Raw genomic sequence first — 27,819 nt, 5'->3', positions numbered from 1 at the left:
GAGAGTGTGAGTAAAATAGCTCGTTTATATTTGTATCCTCAAATGTCAGTTCATTACCAAAGTTAGAAACCAGCTGATGCAGAAAACTCATTATGGCTTCATTTAGAATGTTGATTTCTTTAGCGACAGAAAAGAATTGCCTTGCTTGGCTAACTTGTCCAACACAAATATGCCACGTTTTACAGTACACTTTGGGATGGGAAGTAAAGAGGGTTTTGTTTAGGGCACTGTACGCTTAATCCTCTATTTTGTTTATCTGCATTTATTTAAATCCCAAAGCTGTGAGGACTGTTACTGCCCTCTGTTCTCAATGCTTCTGTCGATATTTGAGTGCCATTACTTGCAAAGCTCCTGCAAGCTCTGGTTATTTATCTGACAGCACATAAGTAAGACAAAATGAAGTGGTTTGGGAAGTTGTGTCCACAGTCCTTTGCCCAAAAGCCCACTTTGCTGGTAATTTTAGTGCTTGTAAGTGTGCCCAGGTAGCAGTTAGGTGACCTGGGTCTCCACACAGTCAGGGTGCAATAAGCTTTGTCTGGGAGTGAGATGGATGCAAAATGCCTGGGACAGCCCCAGGTGCCCACTCTGGTGGCTGAGCAAGCTCTGTCTGTGCCAGCTGGGCACTCGTGTCAGAGCCCTGCAGAAATCAGGCCAAAGTCACCAGTAGGTTCTGTGCAAATCCCCAGGTAATTTGTAATGCCCCCCTTGCCTTGCAGCAAAGAGCAGGCGTGTAATTCGAGTGGCTTGACTCAGAAGGAAATTTTTCAAGTAAAACATCCCATAAATTTGAAGTAACCCAGCCTGTTATGGATAATCAAAAGGTCACGGCACCTGATTAGTGGCTGGGATGCAGCCCTGGCTACAAAGCCCGTGTGTGGGGAAACAGGGTGTGTTGATAGTCCTTGCTTGATTTCCCTTGCACTGACAGTGCATCTAGGTAATGCCTATATGCCATTAGAAAACATCAGCAATCAAGAAATACTGAAGAGATAAAAAAATAGTGTAAAAAGAAAAAAAAGAAGTGTTGTTGCCAGAAAAACTTGACAACTTTTGTATTAAACTCTGTGGGTGAGATTTTATTGCCAGTGGGACACTTAGTAATTTGGAAGCTCTTTGAGTTGATTCTTTCTGTACAATAAATCCCGTGGGTATGGTCTCCTTGTGAAATAAAGTCTGGAGCTTAGACGAGTGAGGTCTGCAGACTCAGTGCCTCCATCTCCTCTCTTTCCCCGGTGCCGGCGGTGGCACGGTGGGGGTGACTCGGTTGTGCTGCCCTTGGTCACTCCTCTTTCTCATCACCCCGAGCCTGCAGCTGCAGGAGTTCCACAGAAAACCAAGTGTTTGCTACTCACATACGTGTTGACGAACTCATTCTAGGAATGAATTTTTGTAACTTTATCAATCTGCCAACATCTGGCGACTCCTACTTCGTATCTTGTATAAAATTTCTTCGGCTTGGTACTGCATCCTTCAACAACTAGGGATTTGTTCCCGTTACCTGTAACACCCCGCTTGTTAGGAGGAGCAGAAATGTCCACAAGGAGGCCCCAAGAACCTCAAGTCAAGAACCGAGCTCCGATCGTTGCTCTCCGGCCGTGTGCCGCCGGCAGGTCCGTGCGCGCCCATAGCGGCCCCGGCGCTGCCCGCGGCTCCCCAGCAGGTAAGCGCTGTCGGGGTCAGCCGCTCGGCGGAGGCGCCGCTCCGTGCCCGCCCCGCTGCCCTCCCCAGCCCGACGGGCCCCGGGTGCCCTCCCCGCCGGGCGGGGGTCCCGCGGCGCGGCGCCTTTAACGCGGCGGCCATGACGCGGGCGGTCCGTGTGTGGCGGGCGCGTCACGGGGCCGGGCGGGGCCGCTCCCGGTGTCACTCGGAGCCGCCGCGGAGCGCCCGCTGCCGCCGGGGGGCGGGGGCCGCGGGCTCCGCCGCTCCGCAGCAGCCGGTAGTCATGCGCCGGTTTAGTTGCTCGTAGGTAGGTTTTTCTGCCTTGCTTCCCTCGCCCCCAGCCAGGACTGACAATGTGGTGCAGTGCGAGCGGGTGCCCGAGAGATGCTGAACGCGTGTGCCAGCCCCGGCGCAGCCGCGGGAAGCGGAGCCCCGGGAGCCCCCGCCGCCCGGGCCCGCGGGCTCCGCGGGAGTGCCCGCCCTGAGCCCGGGGGCTGCGGGCCGTGCGCGGCCGCGGCGCGGGGCGTTCCGCAGGTAGGCTGGTGCGGGTGTCGTCTGCAGTCATCTCAGGTGAACCGAGAAGTGATTTCAGGGAATTCGTGGAGTTGTTTGGTCAGCGGTGCAGGAAGAAGCATCTTTTCGATTAGTTTGTTACTGTGTTCTTGGTGCTTTACGCGCTTCTACGTGTATAATAAAGGGTCGTCTTCTTTTTTTCCTTTTTTTCCTTTTTTTCCCCCACAGCAATATTAATTGCTTTTCTCTATTTTTGCAAAGTTTTAGCTGAAGAGCACGATTTCCCTATTCTGTATCCCAGAGCTTTGAGACATTTCACTGGCATCCATTAATGCTACAGCAAGAACATCCTGAGTCCTTGGTCCGTTCTCTGGTGCTTTCTGAAATAGAAATGGCTTACTTGAGGACAGAAAGGAAAGGCTTGGGTTATTTCTGCATGTTCCGTGGGGTGATGGAAAAGTACTCCAGCGTGCTGCAAGGAAGGAAACAAATTGGATTTTCTCCTGTGCCCTTCATGTGCTCCTTTCCTTTTGGAGTTCAGTGTAGCATACCTATAGAGAAGCTGCTCTAGTGCAGGAAGGGAGGTCTTGATTTAGGCCTCAGGAGTTTGGGGCTCAATTAGTAACTCTGCTTACCAGCTTTATTTGTACAATGGGCATAAGTGACATGCTCATCTGTATTCAAGTCCACATTTGTAAAATAAGGCTATGGATTTCCAAATCTTTCTAAAGATCTTCCATCTGTTTGGATCCTCTGTATCACAGGATGACTGAAGACCCATCAAGCTCTTGATACACAGCTATATATGCACATCAATCTCCATGAATTTGAATACATACAGTTTGATCAAAATTTTAACACTTGTGAAAAGGATTAAATGTAGTATTACTTTCCTTGATTTTCAGGCAAGAATTATTTCTTGTGTTTGAAGCACAGATCAACTTTCTTTTCTAGTTCATTAGCTACTATCAGCTTTGCCAGGCTTCCAGGGAAATCAGTCTTTGACAGCACTGTTGCTCTCAAGTGGAAATATGCATGTGTCCCTGTAGAATGCTTGTTTCGTTACGTTACGCTGCACTGGTCATACTACCAGTTATTAAACACAGCTTTTTTTTTCCTCCCTATCAATCAGTTGCTGAAGTAAAACTTCTATCCTCCCCATGCTAACTGTTGACATGGAAAACAAGGAAAATGGCTCTCTGGATGTCAAAAAGTAAGTGTTTCTTTTACATAAACAGCACATGGATTTTGAATGTAGTTTTCCTTTGAACTAATGTGGTTGGCAACAGTGCCCATCTCCATCTTTGCGCATTTCAAATCCTCCCTATTCTTAATGACTTCTGTTGTATTTCAGCTTTGAAATAGAAGAGTCCAGGGCACTGAGCTGATTAAAAGTGTTATGTGGTAGGACTGTACAGCAATGAAGAGATGTAGAGGATAGTAACTTAAGTTAGGAGTACGTTTTTTCTTTTCCTCTCAACCAGACACTAAAGCAAGTGGTAGCACTGTAGCCAATACTGTGCCTCTGCTCACCTGTCTGTCAGTGGCTTTTGCAGAACCAGTGCCTAATGGGAGAAGTGTCCTGTGTGGAAGTTACCTCTCTGTGCCCTTCTCTGCTGACAGCCCACCTGTCTGGGGCTGAGTAGTAGCAGGATATCACTTAGGTGTCAGTTCCCTTCTGAAACAGATACTTTAAGCTGTTTATTGGAGAAGCCTGAAGTTGCTGGGGTGTTATTTCAGACCTAGAGGAGGAATAAGGCACAGACATGGTGTGTACTGCTCTACCGCTTTCTTTTGTGTGGTAAACTACAGGCTAAGGCATAGAAGTTTTTTGTAAGCATTTATTTAAGGTCAGAAATTCTTTAATTAGGACTAGCAATTCTGAATGACATTATGGTCTGAGAAGTGAAATTCTGTGTGGAAAAATCTGGCCTTGCTGCTTTAGGATTACAGAAGCCATGGTGAGAGAGATGTACACATATGTGTATATATTAAAGGAAAAAAAATACCATAAGGAAAGATACTAGAGTAAGCTCTTAGTCTGTTCTGTCAAGCTGCAACACTTTGTGCAGCTGCACCTCATTATTCTCTTTCAGATCTCTCTTACATAAGCTGTCCAAGAAAACGTGACAATGCATAGGCTACCAGGCACTAGAGTAAGGTAAATAATAATGGTCACTTCAGGCTACTGATAAAACACCTGATTATCAAAAGCATCAAAAGATCTGATGGCAGCCATTAAAATCAGCATCCTCCCCCTTCACTTGAGATGCTGGCTACACCACACCAACATAAAGAGCATTTTCCTATTCAGTGACTATGAATAATTATTGTGTGTCCCTTAGAAACCACTTTCCCTTTGGCAGGCTGGTTTCTACAATGAGCACTCTGGGGTGGGAGGAGAAAGGAGACAGTCAAAGCAGGGACAGTTTATGTTTAATCATTTTCCCCAAGGCTTGGCTGATAAAGACTCAACCACTGATTGCTAAGGTGGCCTTTTAGAGTGGATGGAAATCGTATTTAAACTGTGGGGCTGTGGTTTCTAGATGGATGTATATTGTATGTATGTGGGCATATCTACAAAGGAAGTATTTGACACTTTCTTGAAGTGCCTATAAATAAGCTGGATAAAATCTGTTTGTTCTCAGCTATATCCTTTCAGACCTTGCTGCTTCTGCCACATGATGGCAATAAAGGCTCAGGGACAGTGGTGAAAAACAGACAAGCCTAATTTTTATTCATTGTTAGTGCATCTAGCATCCAGTTTCAAAGCCTAAAATGCCAGTCCTCGTAAGATTTGAAAGCATCCAGGATGTGAGGCATAAGCCAGTGTATGGCTAAGCCATGGATATTATATATTCCCTTGTCTTGACTAAAGGATAGAGCCATGTCAGCAGCAGTGTGAGGAGGAGACTAACAAAGTCCACAAGCAGAATGAACATCTGTGTGGGTAGATGGGTTAAAATCCAGCCAGCCTTCAGCAGTCTGCCTCATGCCTTCCAGTCTTCTGCAGCTGTAGTGTAGCTGTGGAAATTGGCTCCACTTGAGGTCCAGCATGATGCTATTCCTTGAGGCAGGAACTTGCAATTAATTCCTGTGATTAATTAATGACTGAGGTAGAGCCCCTGAAGTCACTGCAGTTGAGCCCTGGATGGGGCTGGACCTGGACCAAGCTGCAGCTCCCTAGTGATAAAAGAGGAGCTACAAGAAAAACTAAAGCACTTGAGCTGAGATAAAAAATTGTGAAGGAGGGTTTGGGGCCATATTTAATTTGAAATTAAAGTGTTTGGAGAAGTAAGCAAATTACAGTTAGGTGATATTTTTACACACTGAACCTTTTATTTGCTGTTTAAGAAGGGTTAAATTCAATTTGTTTTTTTTTAACTGAGTGGTTGGCATTTTGTTTATTTTTTTTAGTAAAAATGAGTAATTGAAAGTGACAGTCTGTGTCTTAAGGAAAATGCAAAGATTTAAATATAATTCCTCTAATGCTGCTTTTATAAATACATGCAGATTTTGTGTGGCAGTTTTCACATTTTACTTCTTAAGCCTCAGAATGTGCACAACACCAAAATATCTTATTTGAAAGGAATTCTTTGATTTAAAAAAAAAACACAAGAAAAAAGTGCAGTTCTGATAAGGCCATGTAGTCTCATTTTCAATTTTGCTGAGTGTTGCTTTCTGTGTAATCACAATCAGTGAAGCAATTCATGAAGTAAGTCATCATGTGATGAGCAAAAGTAAGAAACTGTTCCTCATTCCTCAGAGATCTGTGATAAATGAAAGAAACTGCTTTTAGAAGGCCCAGTGTAACACAGGCTGCAGATGGTCCCTGTGGTCAGATTTCGTTGCCATATTGACAGACACATTTCAAGAGTTTGGGGACATGCAAAAATCATTTTTTCCATGAGTCCTCCTTCCCAGGACTCAGATAGTTGTAGAAATAAGGATGTTATAGAAATGGCGATGGGAGGCACTCTATGTATAGATTGCATTTGGCTGCTTTGAAAAATGGTGTGCCCTTGCTTCACCCAGTTATTTTGCTGAAAAACATACAAGTCTAGGCAAGGCAGAGATGCTGATAGTTGGAAAAGAAAAAATTGAAGGACAGAACAAAAATATTGTCAGGAGAGTATAATCTGTGTTTCTTTTCCAGCTGGTGCTGTTGAAATCAATGTCCTGCCTCTAAGCTTCAGACCAGAACATGGACAGGATTCTGACACCTGCCCTAATCTGTACATTTTCAATATTGCTTCATTAGCATTATGGTTAAGCAAGTATAATGATGGGAAATATTTGGCATGAACTTCAGGACTTCTGGTTGAGGAAACATGTTAAAGAAGCTCTTTCTTTGATATCTTGCTCTTCATCCTCATAAATTGCAGTAGAAAAGGCAGTCAAGCTCACTGTGTTGTTTTTTTTTACTAAAAATTTTCAGATACACCAGCCTTATCTTTGTGACAGGGTGATTGTAGTTTGAGGAAAAGAAATGCAGGATAAGGATGATAATAATATGAATATTTTGTAGAAAACAATTCCTGAGGTTAATCACAGAAGGAATTAATTGTGATTGTGTTTAACAGATGTTTTCTCAGATGCACAGCTATTTAAAAAGTCCATAGATTTGTCCAAAGATGAGTCTAACGACAGTTTTGGGAAATTTTCTATATTGAGAATTAGTTCAATCATTTGGTGCCTCTGTTTTGGTTGAGAAGTTCTGTTTGTTTGTAATTGATTTGTTATTGTTTTGCAAGGTAAAGATGCCTACCAGTAATTTCTACCCACATTACAAGGACAGTCTCATCTGTGTAAAGAATAATCCACATATAATTCTTTAAGTACTTGGTGTAGCTGAAAGCACGCTGCAGGAATTTGGCAGGAAAGGCAGGAATTTGGTACCCCAGGTATGGCAGTTCTCATTCTCCAACAGCAAAGACAGCACACTTGTGTGAAGATCCTAACTGATTACTTTGGCTGATGTGAAGATTCATATACTTTCTTCTTTTCTGAAAGGAGAGGGGTCTCAGTTTTCCCCAGCATCAGGTGGAATGTGAAAGAACAGGAGACACTGTTCTGTATTGGAGTGGGGGAGATGTATCAAAGAACACTTTTCCTGCAGAAACAAGGAAGGAGGGGGACATACATGAGGTGTGCACAAAGCAGCAGCAGATGTTCTGCACACCTTTAGTGATTACTTGTCTGCATTTGCACTTTGCAGTTCACTAGAGAATGGGAGACCTCTGGATCCTGCTGACTGGGCTGTTACTGATGTTGTGAATTATTTCAGAACAGCTGGATTTGAAGAACAAGCCAGTGCTTTTCAGGAACAGGTAAATCTGTTAGCAAACACCTTTTGACTGCCACCAGTTTCTCACATCGCAAATTTTTGCTGTGAGCCTGGTTATATACTGTAAAATGGGAGAGAAAATCCCACATTAATGGTGGGATTTGAGTCTGTTATTGGGTGACAATGCATGGGACTGTGATCTCTGAGTAATGTAATAATCTCTCTTGTTCTGCAAGCTGTGGATAATGAGTTGGAGTTTGTTTAAGATAGGATTCAGAAAGGTGAGAAATCTAAATAAATTTTCTGGCTTGAACTCAGTCTCCCTATACAACTCACTCCGTTTCACTGTCTTGTTATTTAAAATGTGAATGGTGTTTAAAATGTGAATTCCCTTTTTTCTTAGTGTACTGTGTAATTACACTCATGAGTATTTATAAAACCTGGGGCTTCTAAGCAACAATGTGAGTGTGAAGGCATAGGGTGACAAAGGGGCTGCTTTGTTGCACTGAACTTGGCAGTACAAGTGAATATGGAAAGGACAGATTGGCACTAAGTTGGCAGAGGAACAGCATGTTTGTAGGACTCAGTCTGAGAAAAGGTTGGGTCTTTGTTTCTGGGCCTTGTAACTGCTGATACTGATGGAAGGCTTCTTTTGGTAGATTAGGTCAGCAAAGAGCTTCAACAGTTGTAACTCACCTGCCAGCAGCTGGGGCTGTGTGTTAGTGGGGCAGACTTGGGAAGTCAGCTTGCTTGGCCTACAGCCCACCTGTTCCATAGAGAAGTAACTTACATCAGACTGGCTGTTCAGCACCTCCCCAGATAAGTCTGTAGGCTTGTGTGTGACTACCAGGAAATTAGTCACCCCCACTTGTAATTAGTTATCCAAATAGATGGCTCGACCTTCCAAGGTTCTGAGCTGGTGCAAGTTACTGGCAGCTTGGCAGGGAGACTGTCCATTGCCCATGAAACAACATCCTGCTTGGTCAGGGTAATGTTGCTGACCTTCAGCACCACGTCTGTGAATCCAATCTGATTGTAACTGATGCATATAACAAAGTATCTAAATTTAATTCTTTGTTCTTGAGGGTGAAAAGCCTGGTGTTGGGTGATTCTCTAGTAGGTTGCAGAGAAGGTTCTTTCTGCAGCTGCTGCTAATTTTTCAGAATTTGAAGATGAGTGAACAGGCTAAAAAGGAAAATGTTTGAGTGTGTCCATTCCTTAATACCAGCATCCATGTCACAAAAGCCCTGGAAATGTGGCTTAAAAACTATACAGGCAAAGTAATTGTGGTCTCTGGGAGTCTTTTCCTTATACTGACAGATACCTCTGGCTTCCATCAAATATTTTGACCTCTTTGCCTCACAGCTGACAATTATTGTCAATAATATTGAAATAATTACTACTGATTTTGCAGCAGAAAGGTGAGGCTGATTTCTGAGTTTTGGCAAATCAGTCTGCAACAGCAGCCTTATAGGCTTTATTAGTATTTTGCAGTGAGGATAAGTGGTTTCAGTGGGGTAACTGAGGACACTGCTGGGACAGCCATGTGCAGAAGTGTGGCTGTGATTCCACTGCCAACTTCACCTTATGCTAAAACCTTGGAAAGAGAGGCTGACAGCTGCCACCAGGATGTGGCCAGGAGCTGAGGGATGGATAATTGCAGCAGAAGTCATTGCCACTTCCTTCTTCCTCTCCATTAGCAGCATGAGGAGCAGCAAGTGCCTGGTTCTACGTGCCAGGTTTGCCAGCCTATTCCCTGTCTGCATCAAGAACAGCCCCATAAACAATCCTGTCCCTAACTTCTTATCAGTGGTGCTGTTCAGTTTCTTCTACACTGTCTGCTACCACTAACTTTCCCTGTGTTCTTGCAGTATTTTTGTCAGGATCTCCCAGGTATGGCAGTGCAGACAGGTTCATTTTGAACCCTTAGCCATCCTCTGTCTGTAGAGCACCAGGCATGCAGCTGCAATTCTGGCCATCTCTATTTTCCTCTGTCATTTGCAGTTGCCTGGGCCCCAGAAACCCAGTTTCATTGATCTACTGCCCTGAATATGTACTGGAAGAGGAATGAGATTGTAAGCAGTAAAGGAAAGTATTCAGTTTCACCTACAATACTGGGAAATTGTTTTCCACTGAACTGCTTCAGTAGGGGTAGCACAATGGTTTCCTTACAAAATATCCTTAGCCCAGAATGTAATCATGACATCTTTTATTACACTGAGCTTTTACACAGCAATAACTGGGTCCACACTTTCCTTTGATGAATCTGAATACATCTGGACTCACCTGAAACAAGTGGCTCAAAAGATCTTTAAGACCTGAATTTTTTGTACAATACTTTAAGGATAATTAGGAGACATTTTAAGGGCTGCAGAATGTTTTATTAACCTCTATTGTAAGTGCTGGTAAAAAGTGATGCTTGTATGATGATTATCTGTTATTCCTTCTTGGAGTTCCACTGATGTCAGCAAATCAAAAGAGCTCACTGATGAAAACAGATTCAGCTGAAGGATGTTGCCTAATAACAAAAATCCGTAACATCAGCAAGCAAATCAGACAAGCCAAGAAGTTGAGGACACAGGATACCTGAAGAGGGAGGAGTAGCAGTTGCAGGATGAGGGTGTGGACACTTTCAGAAAAATACAGCCTGCCACTTTGTGGTTGAGCTTTCTGTAGGAGCCCTGGAAGCACAAGGCACTCTGGCTCAGTCCAAGACTGAAGCTGTTTATAAGGTCTCAAGATGTGCTTGTGCTCTGACCTTTGTTATGGCCCATGTGGCTTCTTGAGCATTGTGTTGTGATAGCCAGATATGCCCAGGTGACCCAGTGCTGGTTTGCTGCCCTCACTGCAATGCCTTACCAGAAGGGAAACTGGGGTTTGACATCAGCTGGTGTCCTCTGCTGCTTTCTGGCAGAGCCACAGTAGGGAGGAGCACGTGAGTGTGCTGGCTTACTGTAAAACTTTGCATTTCTCAGTCACTTAGAGCAGAAGGGATCGTGGGGGGACTTGAAGCTTAACCAGTCCTTTGGTTGTTTGCTGAAGACAGTGTGATATTGGTGTTGAGGTCATCCTGGCACCTGAGGTCATCCTGGGGAATTATTGTTAGCTTTACTTGTGTAGAGAAGTTTCTCTGCAATTAACATTTAAAGACATACTGAGAGCTAGCATTGAAATTGCACCCTGAAAAAGTCCAGAAAATAGAGAAGTAGCGGAGAAGAGATCAGAGAAGTCACCAGAGCATACAAAATCTTACCTGGTGCAAAAAAAGGTGTGACTATTCTGCAGGATCAGGTAAATGTGGAAAACTTAAAGGAAGTGAAAGAGGTAAAGCTTACAATTCACACAAAGATATAAAACGCTTGAACTCTGAATATGTAATCACTCCTTCCTACACAGATGTGTTTAAAGAATCAGTTTTCTATTCAGTGGAAGTCTTAGTAGTTACCAGCATTTCTAGAAAACACAGGGAACCCTGTGGAAGAAGAAGGGAAAGGAATAGATGCTTTTTTCCTATTCTTGGAGTTTCTCCTATTCCAGGTACTGGATTTACTCCATTTGGATCCTACCAAGCTGGAGGCTGTTCTTCCTCCATAGCATCGTTGAACAGCAGCAGAAAAGGCAACTTCAGATCGGTCATAGCAATGAGCAAAACACTCACTGGTGTCAAAATTCCCACAGAAAGAATTGTGACGAATGGAAAAGAGAGGATAGAAACTGGTTTTTTCCATTAACATTCTCAACAGTAATTGGAAAGAGGCACCTGCTATAATTGGGTAAAAAGTTATTGGAAACTTTTTTTTCTTTTAGAATTACTGTTACTTTATGCTCCCCTGAGGGATTAGTAGTTGTATACATCTTGGGGATATTTTTTTAAAATGCCACTTTCAGCTGATCTTTGACTATGTTGTGGTTTGTCCATGTATTTTGCATTTATAAAATTTATCAAATTTTAAGAGAGATCCATCTTGACAAATTCCTGCTGAGCTCTAATAGAAGTCTTCTTTTCATGTTGCATTGTAATCAAGGATTGGATCTCTGATATTTCCAAGATAATAGAAGGGAGTGGAGAGATGTGGATTCTTTCTCTTCCATTTCGAGTTTAAAAATTATTTGGAGGAAGTTTTCAAGCATATGTCAAGGTTTTGAGATGGAAAACAGAAATCCAAAGCCTTCAGGATTTCTAACCTAAACAGGTCAGAAGGTCAAGGTCTGAGAGGAAAAAGAATCCCACCATATCTGTGATTTACAAGAGGTATTTTAAGCAGGAAAGTGTCGGGGCTGTTGAAACTTAAGCTGACAAGTTGCTGCTTTTCTCGTTTTCCCTTAAAAGTAGAGGAAGAGAAGTTCTCTCAGTGTGTCAAGCTCTAGTTAGGCCCTTCCAATATTTCTGATTGCAAGAGTCTTTTCCTTTTTTTCCCCCCACAGGATGCATGGGAAGGTTGGCCTTTTAAAGAAGGCACCTGAAGTTATTAGCAGATATTCACTAGTTTAAACTTGCATATTGCTGTCAATAGTAATTCTTCTGAAATGCACTTCATAAGCTGCATTCTTAGGAGTATCCTTCCCTAAATGGCTGATAATTAGGCATTCTTCACTTGTACCTATTAATTAGAAAAGGGTTTACAAGGAGAGAATTTTGAAATTAGGCTCATTTGGATTTTGTGCTTGACTAAATAGTATTTATGCCTTAGTCAGCACAGGTGAGCACTTGAAAAACAGACAGCAAGCAGAATTTAGCAGCTGTGAAGATGGTTTCAGGAAAATCAAGGCTACTATTTTCCTCAGTGATCCTCTATAGTAGTATTCCATTTGTTGCATGACTGTTCTCCTCTGTTAGATTTGTATATTTGTCTTTATCAATTCTTTAATTCTTCTTATAGGAAATTGATGGGAAATCATTACTGTTGATGACAAGAAATGATGTACTGACTGGACTTTCATTAAAACTGGGGCCTGCGCTGAAAATCTATGAATATCACGTAAAACCTCTACAGACACAACATCTAAAGAACAACTCTTTATAGCTAATTGTCTAATTGGGGTCATGCTGTGCCTCAAGGGAAAAATAAGCAATTTGGTTTCATGTGATGGAACTTTGTAAAGAGAGAATATATCTATTAAGAGTTTAAACCAAATTAGAATATATATCCTATTGGATAGAGCTGGCAATATACTATATGCTGAGTCTGAACTGAGAGAGGTGGTGTGTATTTTTTACATAGTACATAATGATTTTCTCTTTTAGGAAGTGTCAATGAGCATGTTGAGATAGCTACATCACTGTATCCAGAACAAAAGGGAGGTATGTCATTCTCATTTTTGAGCCAGACATGTTCTTGATTTCATTAATTAAGATACCAAAAAATTAAACAAAAACAACCCCGAAGTTTACATGCATCTTTAGAGAGAGGAACCAATTAAAGTAGGTTTTGGTTTACACTAAAGACCTACTAAAATAATTGCTACTTATAATTTCAGGATGGGACTGACACTTGCCAAGTCACCCTTTTTTGCAGAGGGTCCTATTTTGACCTTATTAAGGTTTACTTGTGGTATGCTGCAATGTTTAAAGCTGTACATAGAACTAACATAACTCCTTCGATAGCAGAAGGTGTTGCTGACAGGTGAAACTGACTTGTGTATTTTTTGCTGTCCTTTAAATTTTCAGCTTTTCACCTGTTTTTAATAGTAGTCCTATGTAAAATATAGTTGGTTTTTAAGGGTTTGTGTTGCTTTGCAAACAAAAAAAGCTTCATTTTATTCCTTTTTTAATTTATGATTGTTTTCTAACATTATGCAGAAATTTGTAAAAAGTAAAATTCTGCACATTTTTAATATTGTCTGTCTTTGGTGTTGTAATGATTGATTTTTTTTTAATGCTTTACTTAACACTTTGAATACTTGTTTTAAGAACTGAAAGAAGCTGTCTTGTCACCATACATCTCTGTTAAAAGAGAGTCATGTTCAATCTGTTTGTACTGGTTCCCTATTTGATAGGTTGCTTGCTATATCCCAATAAAACATTGCTTATGTTTGGATTCAGTTTACTTTACAGATCTTTTATTTCTCTGTTGTGGTATACTGGAGCTCCTTTCCTCCATTTTCCTATTAAAAAGGTATCAAAATCTACTTACTATTCTATGTTCTTGTGATTACTTGTAACATTACCTACCATAATATTTAAAGATTTAATTATTTTTGTTCTTTCTTCTCTGGTGTTACTTACTGCTGAAGGAGAAGCCCTGGCCACAGTTCACCAGTAACATCTGTGTTTCCCTTACCCGTGCATGGAGCTGTCAGTGCTGCGGAGCTGCTGTGCTGGCCCTGGTACACAGGGTGGGTCCATTTATCCCAGAATGTCTGGAGACAGCTCAAGGATGCTGCTAAACCCTGTCTGGGCTCACCATCATCTCTGGCCCAGAGAGCTTTGCCATGAGCCCTGAAATGGGGAATATGGGCTTGCATCAGTGATGCTGAGCAGAGGAACAAGGAAGGAGGAATTAAGCATGAGAGTGTGGTGAAAGTGGGAACAGGATTCAGGGAGAGGAAGGAGAAACTCCTGAAATCTCCTGCCTGGATAGTGGCCCTGTCTTCACTTTGACTTGGCCAAGTGTGAGGTGGCTGTTCATGCCTTGGTTAAAGGGAGAGAGGGGAGAGAAGGGGCAAAGCCATGCTAATACCTATGCCATAGGTGAAGCTCATGGTATATGCTGTATTACATAAATATATACAGCAGCATGCTTTCTTGGATTCTTCCTAACCTTTACATGGTACAGTGTATTTATTTGGAATTTGAGACAATAGGACAGAGATGTATTCATCATTTCTTTGACTGTCCATTGTACTGACCTTACTTCAGGCATTGGTCTGTTAGCAGCAGGTTTGTAAGTCATGGTCTGAATTCTGTTTATGATTTTATTTATAGTTTGGTCATGTCCACAGATACCTGCTGGGAGTAGAGCTCTGCTGGAAGACTAGATTCAAATAGAGATCATCAACCCTGCCATGGGGAATTTTGAGCTATAGTCTGTATCTGGCAAATTTTGGATTGCAATTTAAAAATTATACATGAAACTCCTAAATATTTTAATATAGAATTAGGTGTGCTTATGAAAAGGATCATGAAAGTATCCTGGACATGCTAACCTGCACTGTATGTGTAGAATTATTTTGGATGAGAATACATAGTGCCGTGTTATGGATGGATTAATTGAATATTCTTTTTTTTCTCCATTTGCATGTTTGGTATGGGATTTACATTTTGTGGTCCTGTGGAAGACAGAATTTGAAGTAAAATGTACTTATTCCAAGAGGGAGTAAAAATCTCCACTGTGCAGACATGAGAGTGCATTTGATGACTACTGAACAAAGTTCTTTCTTTTAATATGTTTAATGAGCAAATGAATTGCATTCAGAAACATCCAGATTTTATTTCCCCTTTTCTCAGCACCACTGAGTCATACAAGCAAAAGCATAACAGGAATCTCATTGCAAGTGCAAAAAGGAATTTGGAAAATATTGGTCAAAACTGTGACAATTTTTTACTGTCGCTGATTTTTATTGTAGTTTCCTACTGTTCTCTGAGCTTTCTAATGCTGCTCTTGTCTTTGTGCAGTTGACTGTTCTGGTTTTGTCTCTTACATTCTCTTTGCCGTTTCTGGAAGAACAAAAAATCTTTCAAAGAGACTGAAGGGTTTAAAAGAGGAAGTCAAAGCCAGATTATTTTTAGCTACCATTCCTCTTGCAGAAAACACAGCTGCTGTTGAGATGAGGAAGCAACTGATAGGCATTACTGGATCCCATGTCAGTACTGCAGCTCTGAGTTGCAGAGCTATGCAGGAATCCAATTTAAATCATGCCCTTATATGTGCCTGCAGCTGGGAGAGTCCCTCTCCCTTAAAAGCCCTGCCTGTGCCCTGGGTGATGGTTAAGCTGCCAGCCTCTGACTGCTCAGCTGATCCAGGGGGTGAGTGTGATGAAGGTCTTGGCTTTCACACTGAATCACAATTTAGAAAGTGCCCTTCTCCTGGAGGCAGCTTTAAGGAATAAAGCAGCACTGAGCTCCCCTGCCCTGCTGTCAGTCAGCACAAGAAGTGTCATGCTGCAGCCAAGGTCTTCCCTGTCTTTCCTCTCTCCAAATATCAGAAGTGCAAATCTATCAGAATCTTTTATATGCTTTTAAAATGATTTCAAAGCATTACAATATGTCTGTTCTGGTATAATGGGTGTGAAATGTATAGGAATTATTCATCAGCTCTGGTCACTTTCCTCTAAAGCTGTCAATACACAACATGGCACATTCTCTTTGCATCCAAACAGAGCCAAGTACCACACAATAAAGCATGTGTAAGGCACCTGTCAGCAAAGTATGGGATCTGTGCCAGTACCTGTCCACCAGGACCACTTTCTCAGCCCAGAAAAAATGGTTCTGACTGCTTGCTGCTGTCTCCCATGCCTACATGTTATTGGTCCCAGTTTGTTCTAATGTGCTGCACTTGTTCAGGTTGCAGAAGATTCTTTGCCCATATAATAATAAGACAAGATTCAACAACTATAACAAGGGGGGGAGGCTCCCATGCATCACTCCTGGTTAGAAATGACCCTGGCAAAATGTCTCATTAGGCTGTCAATGTCAGGCATTAATTGCTAAATGAACTCTTCCTTCTTCTCCCTGCCTTTTCCAGTGTGTTCAAATTCTGCCAAGTCCTTTCCCTCTTCCTCTTTTAAAAAATCAGCATTTAATTGATCTTTTGTCTTCAGCAATCCTCTTTCCAGTGGCACACTTAAGTTACAGTGGCAGTTGTTTTAAAATCAGAGGGTCTTATTTTTTGTGAGTCTGACAGCGGCTGCACATTTATTTCTCATTTTTTAAATGGCAATATTGTACAAACGCTGAGTCTGAGTGGGACCAGAAAAATATTACCTTACTTTGTCTTCATTCTGGTTTTTTACTTCCAAGTCAGAACAGCAGTTCCTTCTCTTCTAGGAATGGCTTTTGGCCCAAAAGTCATGTGGGAAATGAAATGACTGTAAATGTGCATGTTGGAGGGTGTAACAATCACTGGCTCATAAGCAGCAGGGTGAGTGGAGCACTGCAGAGGAGGGTCTGCTTTACTCTCTCCTTCACCTCAGGCAATTTACACAGGCAATGGATTGGCTTCTTCATCAAATGAGAGGACTTGGTGCATGGAGATGTGATCCAAGAGATCTCAGCCATGTCCCATTCCATCACCTCTGTGTTGCTCAGTTTGGACAGCAGTTTCCCCAAGGGAAGTGCTGAGGACAGTGGCTGTCATTAGCCCATTGGCAGGGGCAGTCTCCATTGGAAGAATGGGTAGATTTAATAAGTAACTTTCATTCCTATTGGGAAAGTCTGTCTTCTTTTTAATAGCGTAACAAGGTCATCAAATTACTTTTTGCTTAGCCCCTGTAATTAGGGAGTTGATTTAGTGATGTTCAGTTGGATCTTCAGTGTGTGTTCAATTCCCAGAATAACATTGGTCTGTAGTTGCTATAAATTTGGGAAATGCAACCTCAGGCACCTGGAGAGGCTAAGGGGAGCCCCTTGAAGACTGTAAGTGGTTGTTGGTCTCCATGTGAGGGTTTCATTGTTGCTGAGGGCTGCTGGTGAGTGCTGGAGACCAGTGTTTATTTGTATGCTGCTCTCGTGAGCATCCTTGCTGAAGGAGCAGTCAGCAGTTACAACTGCTCTACTATCAGCTGATCTGCTGATAAGGCAGCAGCACACGTCTTGGCATTGGCAGACTTGCATTCATCTCAGGATGTTCTCTTCCCTTTTTTGGATGATTGCTATAATCCAGCTGCCCCTCTATAGAGTACACTCTTTGGTACTTACTATATTGAGGATGCCTCTGATTTTAGCAGCTAAATTTTATCAGAAAAGGGAGGGAAGGCTCATCATTTGCACTGATCTTTTGGATTCAAGAGTAACATTGCTTTGTCTTGTCTTAGTGGATTGTGGAAGGAGGAAGGAAGTCAAAGTAAGGAACTTGTAAGAAGGAAGTCAAAGTAAGGGTGAGTTTGTTCACAAGCTGGTGGCCAAACTGTGGGGAGAGAAATGTGGAAATGGGTGTGTGCCTGGATGTAGCAACCCTGTTTCACAAGGACGCTCTTCAAATTCCCTCCTCCCTTCTGCATAATTAACACTCCCCAGTTTGCCTGGGCCTTCCTGCCTGGAAATATGTGTGTCTAGAGGATTTGAAAACATTGCAGGGGTGTAAGGTCATTAAAACTTGAACTCTTGTCTTTTTCAGTCAGATGTAATGTAGAAATTCATTCCTAATGCCACACTTGAGAATGGCAGAAGCCCTCCACAGTACTCAGGCACGCTGAATTTCTGTTGTATTTCCCTCTGAATCAAAGGTTGCTCTACCCCCTGGTTTATCTAATTTTGAATCCCTCCAGTATTGTTTGGGTTGTTTTTTTGTTTTAGCAACAACTAACCCCAGATCATCATTTTTTTCTGATGTGATTGACATAGATTAGTCCTACATACATCAGCTGATCTGTATAAATGACACAGTAAGTGTCATTTATACTCATGTTTTATACACATACATGTGTGTGTGCATGCACTCAGGTACTTGTGTGTGTCTTTCTCAGGCTGCTATGAATGGTGAAGCTCTCAAAAAACATTTTATATTGTAGCTGACATGTGAGCTGATATTTTTGATCCAGTAACTGGAAATATTTCATATGTTCCCTTTCTTGATACAGCTGTGCACTTTCCAGGAGGGATCTGGTTGGCTGCTGTATATATAAAAATAGTGTAATTCTAAATTCAGAAGTATTTATTTTGAGATTTTTAGCCAGAAACAGTTTTTTGGTCACTTCAAGTAGCTCAGCTTAACTTAGAGTCAGGATTATGTACTCTTGATAAAAGCAAGGTTAAATTAAGAAAGGAAGAAGACAACTCTAAGGAAGGAAAAAAAATAGTAGCTGTAATAGTTTAAATGTATACTGGAAAGCAGATAACAATATATATAGAATAATACAGTCAGGGAAGACAGATGACTTGTCCTGACCCTGACAGTGACATCTGTTCTCTGGTTTAGGTACTGGCTGATGAGTTTAGCTGGTACATTTTATCTGGGTGACATTGGTTGTGCGTGGAGCATGATGAGCAGCTGAGGCAGGCTGTGTTGGACTGTCCTGGGCATTTATCAGAATTGAACAGAAGCAGGATGGGAAAGAATCAAAGACTAAAGAGATAATATGTTTGTGCACTTGAAATAGTCTGTTTGTTGGTAGGAGACTCCATCCCCTATGAACTACTGGGATGTAGCCCAGGACCAGCAAGGTTCATGTTATCAGCAAGAAGTTGTATTTTAAACAGCAATTTTACAACCTGCAAGCTGCTGCTCATTTTCATCAAGTGTGATGGCATCAGCAAAGCATCACAGCTGCTTCTGAGTAAAACACAGTAAGCAACTTGAACAGCTCCTTAGGACAGGAACTGAAAAAACATCTGTCTGAATGAAATTAATGCAAGTCCATCGTGGAGACTGAATCTAATGAAGCCAGTGGGAATTTGGTCAGATTTCAGGCCCAAGTGAGTCTGGCTAACTCACATTTTCAAGAATGATTTATGCCACTGTTACCCTAATCTTGTTGCCATATGGGAAACTGGGGCTGCTTCCGATTGCCTGAGTACTTTCTTTAGAAAAGCAATCTGCCCACGTAAGTGACTCAGGTTTGCAGTGCTGGATGGAGCTGCACTGAGATGCTCCAAAGACAGTCAATGTCTGCCTGTCTGTGGAGGTTTATACAAACTACACTGAATGAGTGATGTGTGTGTTTGTTGGCTCAGTAAACAACTGCTCACTGCTTTGGGTCCTCATTCTACCACAGAGGTTAGTCCACCACTACCTTGCAGGGCCACAAATGAAGCACAAAAAGTAATGAAAGAAACCTTGTGCCTAATGCAATAAATTTCTTATAAGGGAGAAGGGAAGTTGGTTGTGCAGATCTGCCTTGTTTCAGAGAGAAGCAAATGCTGAAATGTTCAGTAAGATTCTTTTTCATCTATTGGTAGTGAAGTGTCATTTGGAAGAAGATTGGTCACTTTTTGAGGTGAAATTGGATGAATGAAAATAGTTCTTTTACTTAAAATGTTCACATTTTATATATAGGTAGTAAATAGTCAAAAGCTACTTTGTTTTTTGATGTTGCTCTTTATTTGCCTTTAAAAGATACATTAATAAATTAAAAGCACCTAGAAATGACAGAAGTAGCAAGACATAAGCCCGCAAGTATAGTACAACACAATCTAAGAAGGTAAGCAAGAATGTCCCCAGGAAAAGCTAGAAGTGTTGTGAATAAAGCTTTCAGAACTGGCTGGTGACCAGAGAACATCACAGCTGGGACAGCCTCACTCTGTGGTGTCATTTTTCCTGCTGTTCAGGGCATAGCTCAGGCTGGTGGAGTGTTCTCCTCTTGCATCTGTTATGCCCTGCTCATCAAGGCAAGTTTCTATCTTTCAAAGCACCTGACACAGAGCAGGACATCTCCCCCATTTTTGGTGCCTATGAATTTCATGATTGCACCCAGAGCAGTGCTGCATGTCTGCAAACTCAGGAGGCACAAAGGCAACTTAACTGCAGTTTTTTACTTTGGGCAATTCCCATTTGTTTTGTACTCTGTCACATGGAGTCTGTGAAAATGACTCTCGGAGAAAACGAGAGAAAGGGTTTGAAGCTGCTGGAAGCTCAGGATGATTCCTGTTGCAAATGTGATAGCCACAGTTTGTGAGATGAGAATCATTGACTGTATTGTTTTATCTTAATGTTTAAAGCTTTCACCTGGGGTAACTAAAGTAAAATATGCATTATCTGTCTGTCTAGTTTTCTCCCTACCCCTCCCAAATGTAATAGGGCTACGTAGGTTGACTCCTACCTGCTCAGAAGTCATAATAAGATTATTAGAATAAAGAAAACTATTTAATTAAACCTACAGAGATAGCCCAAACCCTCAAATCACCTCAGTGATTAATGTAAAAGTACTATAGTAACTACAGTCTGATGAGTAGCAGCAGCAGTCATGCAGTCAGATTACATGCAGAGAAAGTAGTCAACAGCTGTAACTATTACAACACAAAGGAGATATGAGAGATGTTTGTTTTTTTCTTTCTCATTTTCTGCTTAAAGAAATCCTGATTCTGACTGATTCCCTGTTCAGTCACTCGGTCAGAACCTCAGCTCTGTAGATCAGTGTGGTATCAAGGGGTCATGACAGGTTATGTCAATGAAACAGCAGGTCTTATGCCTGTATATTCATCTTACTGAAGAAATATTAATAAAGAGAATATAGAGATTTCCTGATTTTACATGTCAAAAACATGTTACAGACATAAAATTATTTGTTTCATTAAAAGGTCTAGGAATAGCTAGTTTAAAAATTAAATTACCTAATGTTTCCAGCTGGGATTTTCCAAAGAGCTTAGGGCACTTCAGTCTGCAAATCACACTGGAAGTCAGGGACAGACTTTGATTTCCAATTTCCTGAGGGTCCTTCATAAATCCCATGTTCAGGAGTTCATAGAGGGAAAAGTAGTCAGCAATGGAAGAGGCCAGTAAGGAGTAAACATTGATAGGAAAGCCATGCTGTTAAGTTTATCAGGAAGCTTGAGTAGAGCCAAGAGGTTTAGTTTCCCTGGGCAGCTGCCAGTCCAAACTGACATCTCCTCTCATCTCTCAGCATTTGGCTTTGTGCTTCAAAAAATGTCTTCCGGCCAAGTGTGCAAGCACAGGAGCCATAAGGAGTTTCCACTGGAACCAAAACCTGAGGGGGATGAGCACAAACACCAAGGTTATGTTTGAGACAGGGATAGACCAGCAGAAAATCATGCCCAGACCTTTTCTCCCTCTTTGGAACATCAGTGGTAGATGCTGACATTATCACAAGTAAGGGTGGATCTATAATGTCCACCTGAAGGAGGGGAAGGATAGGAGAGCACAGTAGCAGAATCACAAGACTTTGGAGGGAGACTAGAGCATAAACAGACTATAGACCATTGATGTCAATGGAATAGTTCAATTTTTCTCTTTCATGTGAGGGTAACATAACAGACTTTCAGCTGGAGCTAGCTGGCAGCTACACCAGCTGTGGAGGGAAGAGCAAATACATCTCACCCCCTACCTCTTGCTCTCTGCCTGATCCCAAGCTTGTATCTTATCCACTATTTGACCAATCTGGGATGCCACAGTGCATTCTGCTTGGGTAAAATGCACAGGTTGGCATTATAATTGAGAGTCAAATTCAGTGGAGAAAGCAGGAATCATTTTTCAGAGATAGTCTCTGTTACAGATCCTTTTGATGTCCAGAGTATTCCACTTGCCGTTTAAGTTTTATCAATACCACAAAAAGACAATTATTTATCCTCCTTTTGTAATCAGTTTAAGTCTCTTTTAGAGGTAATGTGGAGCTTTTACTGGGACTGGGAGAAAGTTTGCTCACTTTAACTCTGTTTTATGTAGAACTGCTGCTATGCTTTGAGGCTAAGTATTTCTAAAGAGGGCAGTCAAGTTGTATTTGAAGCGTTTACTTACTTCTTTGTCATTGGTCAAGCCTAGATTCTTCATATCTACAACATTATAAAAGGTGTTGTTCAAGACAACTTCTATGACCTGTACCTGAAACCATGAAAATGGATGAGACAATGAATTAGGGCACCTTTTCAGTCAACAGCCTGGCAGGCTTTTCACTCTGTGTAAAAAAGAACAATGAGAACAATGCCACCCCCTCAGTACAGCTGATCAAATGCAATCTAGTGAACATGTGTGGCACACCTTTCACTTTTATTCAAGTGCTGCCAAGAACTGAGTGATGTTCTCCCCCATTGTGTTTCCAGCTGGTGAGTTTCCAGTCTTAGAACTGGCAGAGAAAATAACAGTCTCATGTTGGTCTTCTCAGTGGTGCAATTAACATTCACTATTGTTGAAGTAAAACACCATTAGGAGGAAAGAAGATACCTGTGGCACTCTGGAAAGGACAAGCATCTGGATACAGTTGACAGTTTTCTGGTAAGAGGGTGAATATTCCCCACAGTCAGGTGGTCCAGCAAAGGCTTCAAGGATACATTCACGGATTTTTTTCCTAGAGGTAACACAGGTTCTTACAAAACCTTGTATCAGCTGTCTCTGCTTAGATCTGTAATGCTCTGCTGTGGGGTGGTTTTTGTTTATATTTTGCATGTCTTTTCTGACAAATATATAGCCCATGGGATTTTATGGAAGAACAAGTTGTACTTTGACCCAAATTCTGTTTCCTCCCCCACCCCCGCCAGATATATAATTCACAAAAAGGTTTTGTTAAAACTATTTGCCAAAGTAGTTATTTTATTTTCCTAAAGTCTTCTGTACTGAACACTGAACTGTTCATTTGAATCCTGTCCAATGATGTACCCTTAGAGAGGGAAGTACCCCTAAGATATGCCTCTCAGCCCTCGTAACAAGAGCTTATTGCTGTGAGTGGCTGGTGCACAGCAGCTGTGGATCTGGCCCTTACACCTTCTGTATTGTACAGAGGGACTTTGTGAGTATAGACTGGGAAATTACTATTACTTGATATAACATATACCATATGCAGTTAAAGTCAAAATCCTTGCATTCGCCGTATGACCATTTGCAGAAAAACTCTCCACATAGAATCCTGTCATGTCTTTCAGGAAGTGTGGTGTGTTCATTCTTATAGAAGCCTTCAAATCCAGACTGTGTTGTCTTCATAAGTTTCAGGTCCTTAATTCCAGCAAAGACAATCAGAGGACCTGTGATTGAAAATTACAAGAAAATATGAGCTTCCTTTCACACAAAGAAAGAAATCTTTGGGTGCATACTTGCATTGACAGCTCCAGAGCCAGAAAGCAGACAATAACTTTCTGCATACTGATATTGGCAGAAAGGTAAGAAACAAGACAGAAACTACTGAAGTCAGGCTCAATCTAGAAAATGGAGAATCCCATCAAGTGATATGCAGTTAAGGAAAATTGAGGATAGACTTTTTTATCTCTCTTGGAATTGAGACATGTTGAGTTGTCTTGTGCTGATGTCAATTTAGGAATGGCTCTAAAGGGAAATGAAATAGGCTACCAGTGCTGTGATGGTGCCTTTTCCAAGAACACAGACCAATGTAAAAATTCTCTGTATAAACACAGAGCCTCAGTCAGTAATTTGCTTTAGATACCCATCCTGTTGGGAGTTTTGCGTCTCTGAGAATGAGAGCCAGGAGCCAATGCAAATCCCTGCAGTTCAGCTAATGAGCAGGAACTGGCACTGATACAGATGCCACCCACAGGTTCAAACTGACAGTGGCTTTGCTCTTAGCCACTATTTATAAAAAGAGCTGTCGAGGATCGCTGCTGCATGGGTGGATCATTGTCTTCTAAACACCGAGCAGTTGTGAACTTTGTCTGCTGACACCTTTTGAACAGCAGCTATTTCAATTTCAAGCAGTCAGTTATTTAGAGCACACCAAGATGGTAACTGAAAATTTCACTGACCAGAGCTGCCAAAGGGCTTATTCAGAAAAGAGAAACTTCATGGCATGCAGGCTCATTCAGGGCCTGTGCAGACAGTCAGGGCCTGAAGTCCAAGCTGCTGGTTTTGTGCTGCTCTTGGTGCTCACACTAGCTAGTTCAAAATTCATCCTTGAATATATCAAGTGCATAGTAATCCTGCCTTGGATTTGGAGGACTCACAAATTTTGTCTTTAAATGATGTCTTTGAAGGAATTTATACTGGAAATAATTCCACCGTGGTAGGCATTTCTATATTGCATGGTTGTTTAGAGGTTTGGGTGTTTTTAAACTGCTCTGTGACTGGATATTACTGACACTGTATTTTATCTATATTTCTTTTCTTGTTTACATGCAGTATTGTTTTTGAATTAGTCTAAGGAGGTGTATCTATCATTTTGCCTATGTCCCTCTGTTATTTACTAAAACTGTAAAAAAATCTAAAGAAGAGACTGACCTTGGACAGGATATTTTGGGGTTTGTACAGATCTTGAATAATTCAGCACTTGGGTGTAAGACTGTGACACACAGGTATTAATGTAGTGCAGGTACTATCAGTGAACCTGGAGAAATATTTATCTTATATTCAAATACTTAGACTTATTTGAAAGAGCTCCTTGCAACAAAAGATTGACTGAAAGGCTGGCTGACTGTACAGCAATCAGCCTGAAACTAGCTCCAAAGGAGACAGCACCTAGGGAGAGTTTCCAAGGTGAACAGCTCATGCTGTGCTTTCAGGAGGCTTTGTGCTCATCCTGTCTTCAGTTGACAAATTTTGATTCATTTAAGTTACTTACAATGTTTTGAGTTTCCAAAAAACTCTGAGCCTTTTATCAGCTGATACAATGGCAAAACATAATTCTATTAAACCTCACTAGGGTTTTCTTTTTCATGATAAGATAATTATGAAACAATAGGATTAACTGAGAAATGAACTCCCGTGTCTGGCTGATAGGTGCATAGGAGGATGCTAAATATAGAGAACATTCTCTTAGAAGAAAAATAAAAGTGATTTGAAAATCATCACTTTGGTTATTGTTCACCTAGGCAGGGAATTCTAAAGAAACAACTAAAGGGCTACATGAAGGGAAGTCTAAGAAGAAAAGGTGGTTTCTTCAGTAAGCCGTAAAAGCTTTCTATTTGTGTAGAATCTGAAGTTGCAGAATTGCTTGTTAAATTTTCATGATGATGAAAAATGTAATACAGTCTATATTAAGAGCAACAGCTTTTCAAATATGTATAGACTCTTTTTGTTTGTTTCTTTTTTTTTTTTAATTCAGGTGTCTTTTTTAACATTTTCCAGAAAATACAGTCAATACTGTTGAGGCTGCCAAAAGTACAGCAGTAGTTAATACTAGAGACATTAAAAAAGATGAGGCCAAGAGGCACTGGAGACTTTCTGTGTTCTTTCAGCAGGAACACAGGAAAAATGCTCAGATGGACCTTTCAAAGCTTGTGTCCTTTCTGCAAGTGAAACTGGTCTTGCCACTGGTTCTGGATAGGATGGGAAATAGTTCTAAGTTACATTAATGTAGTATAGAAAGGTACTGAACTAATGCCTAAGCCCTCTAAAGCCATGATGTGGAATGATAGAGTGGCCTCAGCTCAGTTCCCAGTAATCCAGGAGATGCATTAAACAAAACACCATCACAGTCAGACTGAACTTGGGCTTTTGATGCAAGCTACAGCAAGTAGAGATAATTTTTACACTCTCTTTGGAATGCCAATTCATGGACAGACAGCTGAGCTTGAAAACCTGTCTTTTAAGTATCACAAAACTCTTGGTCAAGCCAAATACTGCTTTGTCTATGCATGGTGTGCAAAAATAGTAAGCACGCTCTGAAGTATTTTCATGTGAAAAATGGTTCACATGTAGACCAGAGTGCTCACGATGTTCAAGCTAGTCTGGCTTGCAGCAGTGAAAGTGCTTTCTTAGAAATAAAATCAGGGCATGCTGACAGGAGTTTGAAAATTACTGCACAGCAGGCAATTGGCCTGCAGCAGTGTGGTATCAGGTAAGGATCATAGGAGACCACAGGTTGTAGTATAAGGTAGAAAAGGAAGCAGCCTGTTCTCAGAAGGCAGTTAAATCCTGTGGCAGGATGTAACAGTTCTGCTGGATGTGCTGTTGTAACAATTCCATGTTTGGGATATACATACAAATGTGAGCTCTGTTAGTTCCTCAGCCATGTCTCAGAGATCAAGAACGTCAAAATTGCACTATAAAAATCTTCTTTGGTTTGGACCTCTGGGGCAGTTTGGCTGTGCCCTAAGCCCTGTAACACCCATAGCTATCTCTAAAGCCATCTTCATCTCTCATTGGCAGAAATATTTACAGAGAAGTAGGGGATGCTGCCAATTCTTTTCTCACCATTCCGGCACTGCTCAGCTTCACAAAAGCGGATCCCATCAGGAACACATATGAATGAGTGGATGTGGGGAACGCCATCCTGCAATTTAGAGCAGACATGTAAGTAAAAGTGCCATAAATATTATTATGTTAATTTGAAAACAGGAGCTAAGAGAGTGAGGAACGACTACAGCATAAACAAATGGAATGTATTAGTATTTTAGATACCTCATGCAGACGTTGCCATGGTACTTCTTGAACGTAGGCTTTGACGTACGCCACTTGGCAAAATGTTGTCATGAAGTGATTGCAGATATCGATAGCAAATTGTTCTAAACTTGAGATCTAAGGCAGCAAACAGTATTATTAGAAAGAAGCAATAACTTCATGTACAAAAGTAGATTTTTCTGGTTGTTGTATGTAAGAATCAGTGTGGTTAAAAACACATTTCTCTTATTTCTAGCTTGGCTCACTGTTCCCAGTCATTTGACCAGCTTGCAGTGTATGCTGCAAATAGCAACTATAGTTGTATTAAAAATCTTCCATTCTATGGTACAGTGAGCTGCAGTTCTTGGACTAAGAGAAACTGCTGCAGGAGTGTTATGCTTTGTGGATATAATCCTGAAATAATAATTTATTACAATTATTCTGATTGATATGGTGATACTCTAATTAGGTTTAACAGGGTAAAGATGGGAGTCCATTATGGAGAAATATAGTGCCACAGATTGTCATTATGATACATGCAATTGATGGCAGTAAGAGCAGAGAAGACTTCTCATAGAGCACAGAAGGCGTCTCATACTTTGAGAACTTCTGTTTAAAAATACTATATAGGAATAATGTGGTATTTTGGGCTATTAAATTAAAAAAAAAAGATGGCTTTTATATGATAAATCCACAAAAAACAGTGTTATATCTTGAGAAGAAAGGCATTGGAAAACTAAGAAAGAATCCACAGGACAAGCAGTGGAGGAGGAAAACTAAAATCACTGAAAATTACTTTGGTACTGGTCTGATATGCAAATTGAAAATAAAAAGTTTGTATAACAAATACTTCCAAATGAAGTTGTGAGAAACAGCAAGGCTAGTTAAAAAATAAAAAAAAAATACCCCATTTTTTTTGGCCAGCACAAGGACAATATTCTTTATGGTGTCAGTAGGTATCACAAGAGAATTGTTTCCTTCCAGGTACTCCTGAGGAGAAGTCAGCCGGAGATGCGCACACACTTCCACTTCTTTAACAAACTGCTTCTTTCCTTCTTTGTGAAGGCGAAGGAACTTAATTGTATTCTTGCCATATTCACAGTTGAGGACTTCAAGGTCCTTGATCTGTAAAGAAAACACATGGCAGTAGTAAAGAAATGCAGTGGAAGCCTGAGTTATGCTGTCATGAAACAATGTCAGCAAAACATAAACAGTGCTCATGGCCTTTATTTTTGTAATTACCCATGATAATGAGAATATTTTCATTACAAA

At 41.2% G+C, this 27,819-nt stretch overlaps 3 protein-coding genes across 10 annotated transcripts in view; 2 read left to right on the top strand and 1 right to left on the bottom strand.

Annotated features, from left to right (window-relative positions):
• The first annotated feature begins 728 nt into the window (after positions 1–728).
• Positions 729–14,802, top strand: SAMD13 (sterile alpha motif domain containing 13). 4 transcript variants are annotated; one of them, XR_011680617.1, is made up of 5 exons: positions 1,810–1,966; positions 3,305–3,385; positions 7,391–7,502; positions 12,340–12,761; positions 13,694–14,802. XR_011680617.1 is itself a non-coding variant. In XM_071436400.1 (4 exons), the coding sequence occupies exons 2-4, from the start codon at positions 3,333–3,335 to the stop codon at positions 12,481–12,483; spliced, it is 309 nt and encodes a 102-aa protein (XP_071292501.1). In that variant the 5' UTR covers positions 729–1,660; positions 3,305–3,332; the 3' UTR covers positions 12,484–13,501. The 4 variants fall into 4 exon arrangements, 3 of the variants coding, with proteins under 3 accessions (XP_071292501.1, XP_071292499.1, XP_071292500.1); XM_071436400.1 differs by lacking the exons at positions 1,810–1,966; positions 13,694–14,802 and adding an exon at positions 729–1,660 and having other exon boundaries at positions 12,340–13,501; XM_071436398.1 differs by lacking the exon at positions 13,694–14,802 and having other exon boundaries at positions 12,340–13,501.
• DNASE2B (deoxyribonuclease 2 beta) overlaps positions 3,371–27,819 on the top strand; it is a 36,194-nt gene continuing 11,745 nt past the window's right edge. For 2 of the 5 annotated variants that reach the window (XM_071436393.1, XM_071436392.1), the window contains exons 1-2: positions 23,209–23,378; positions 26,317–26,460. The gene's annotated coding sequence lies outside the window, so the exon portion shown is untranslated. Of the gene's footprint in view, positions 3,386–7,390; positions 7,503–13,542; positions 13,576–13,693; positions 13,796–23,208; positions 23,379–26,316; positions 26,461–27,819 lie in introns of those variants that run through there. The other 3 variants (XM_071436395.1, XM_071436394.1, XM_071436397.1) reach the window with 3 other exon arrangements.
• LOC139594063 (uricase-like) lies at positions 21,122–27,768 on the bottom strand. The gene is made up of 7 exons (XM_071435646.1): positions 27,454–27,768; positions 26,569–26,685; positions 26,362–26,440; positions 23,057–23,243; positions 22,450–22,573; positions 22,027–22,110; positions 21,122–21,259 (listed from the first exon to the last, which is right to left on the bottom strand). The coding sequence occupies exons 1-7, from the start codon at positions 27,766–27,768 to the stop codon at positions 21,122–21,124; spliced, it is 1,044 nt and encodes a 347-aa protein (XP_071291747.1).

Source organism: Agelaius tricolor, unplaced genomic scaffold, assembly GCF_023055355.1.
Source record: "Agelaius tricolor isolate 1412-34295 unplaced genomic scaffold, bAgeTri1.0.p SCAF_11, whole genome shotgun sequence".
In the NCBI taxonomy this organism is placed as follows: Eukaryota; Metazoa; Chordata; class Aves; order Passeriformes; family Icteridae; genus Agelaius; species Agelaius tricolor.
The sequence above is the reverse complement of the archived record's forward strand: the minus strand, read 5'-3'. Positions and strand labels throughout refer to the sequence as shown.

Excerpts from the sequence above, each read along its gene's own strand:
- SAMD13 (XM_071436400.1), top strand. The coding sequence starts at position 3,333 with ATGCTAACTGTTGACATGGAAAACAAGGAAAATGGCTCTCTGGATGTC. Across the intron at positions 3,386-7,390 it reads GGCTCTCTGGATGTCAAAAA|TTCACTAGAGAATGGGAGAC; the intron begins GTAAGTGTTTCT and ends TGCACTTTGCAG. Across the intron at positions 7,503-12,339 it reads CCAGTGCTTTTCAGGAACAG|GAAATTGATGGGAAATCATT; the intron begins GTAAATCTGTTA and ends TTCTTCTTATAG.
- LOC139594063 (XM_071435646.1), bottom strand. The coding sequence starts at position 27,768 with ATGAGCACTGTTTATGTTTTGCTGACATTGTTTCATGACAGCATAACT. Across the intron at positions 26,686-27,453 it reads TGCTGGCCAAAAAAAATGGG|ATCTCAAGTTTAGAACAATT; the intron begins GTATTTTTTTTT and ends TTGCTGCCTTAG. Across the intron at positions 23,244-26,361 it reads AGCTGAGCAGTGCCGGAATG|GTCCTCTGATTGTCTTTGCT; the intron begins GTGAGAAAAGAA and ends TTTCAATCACAG.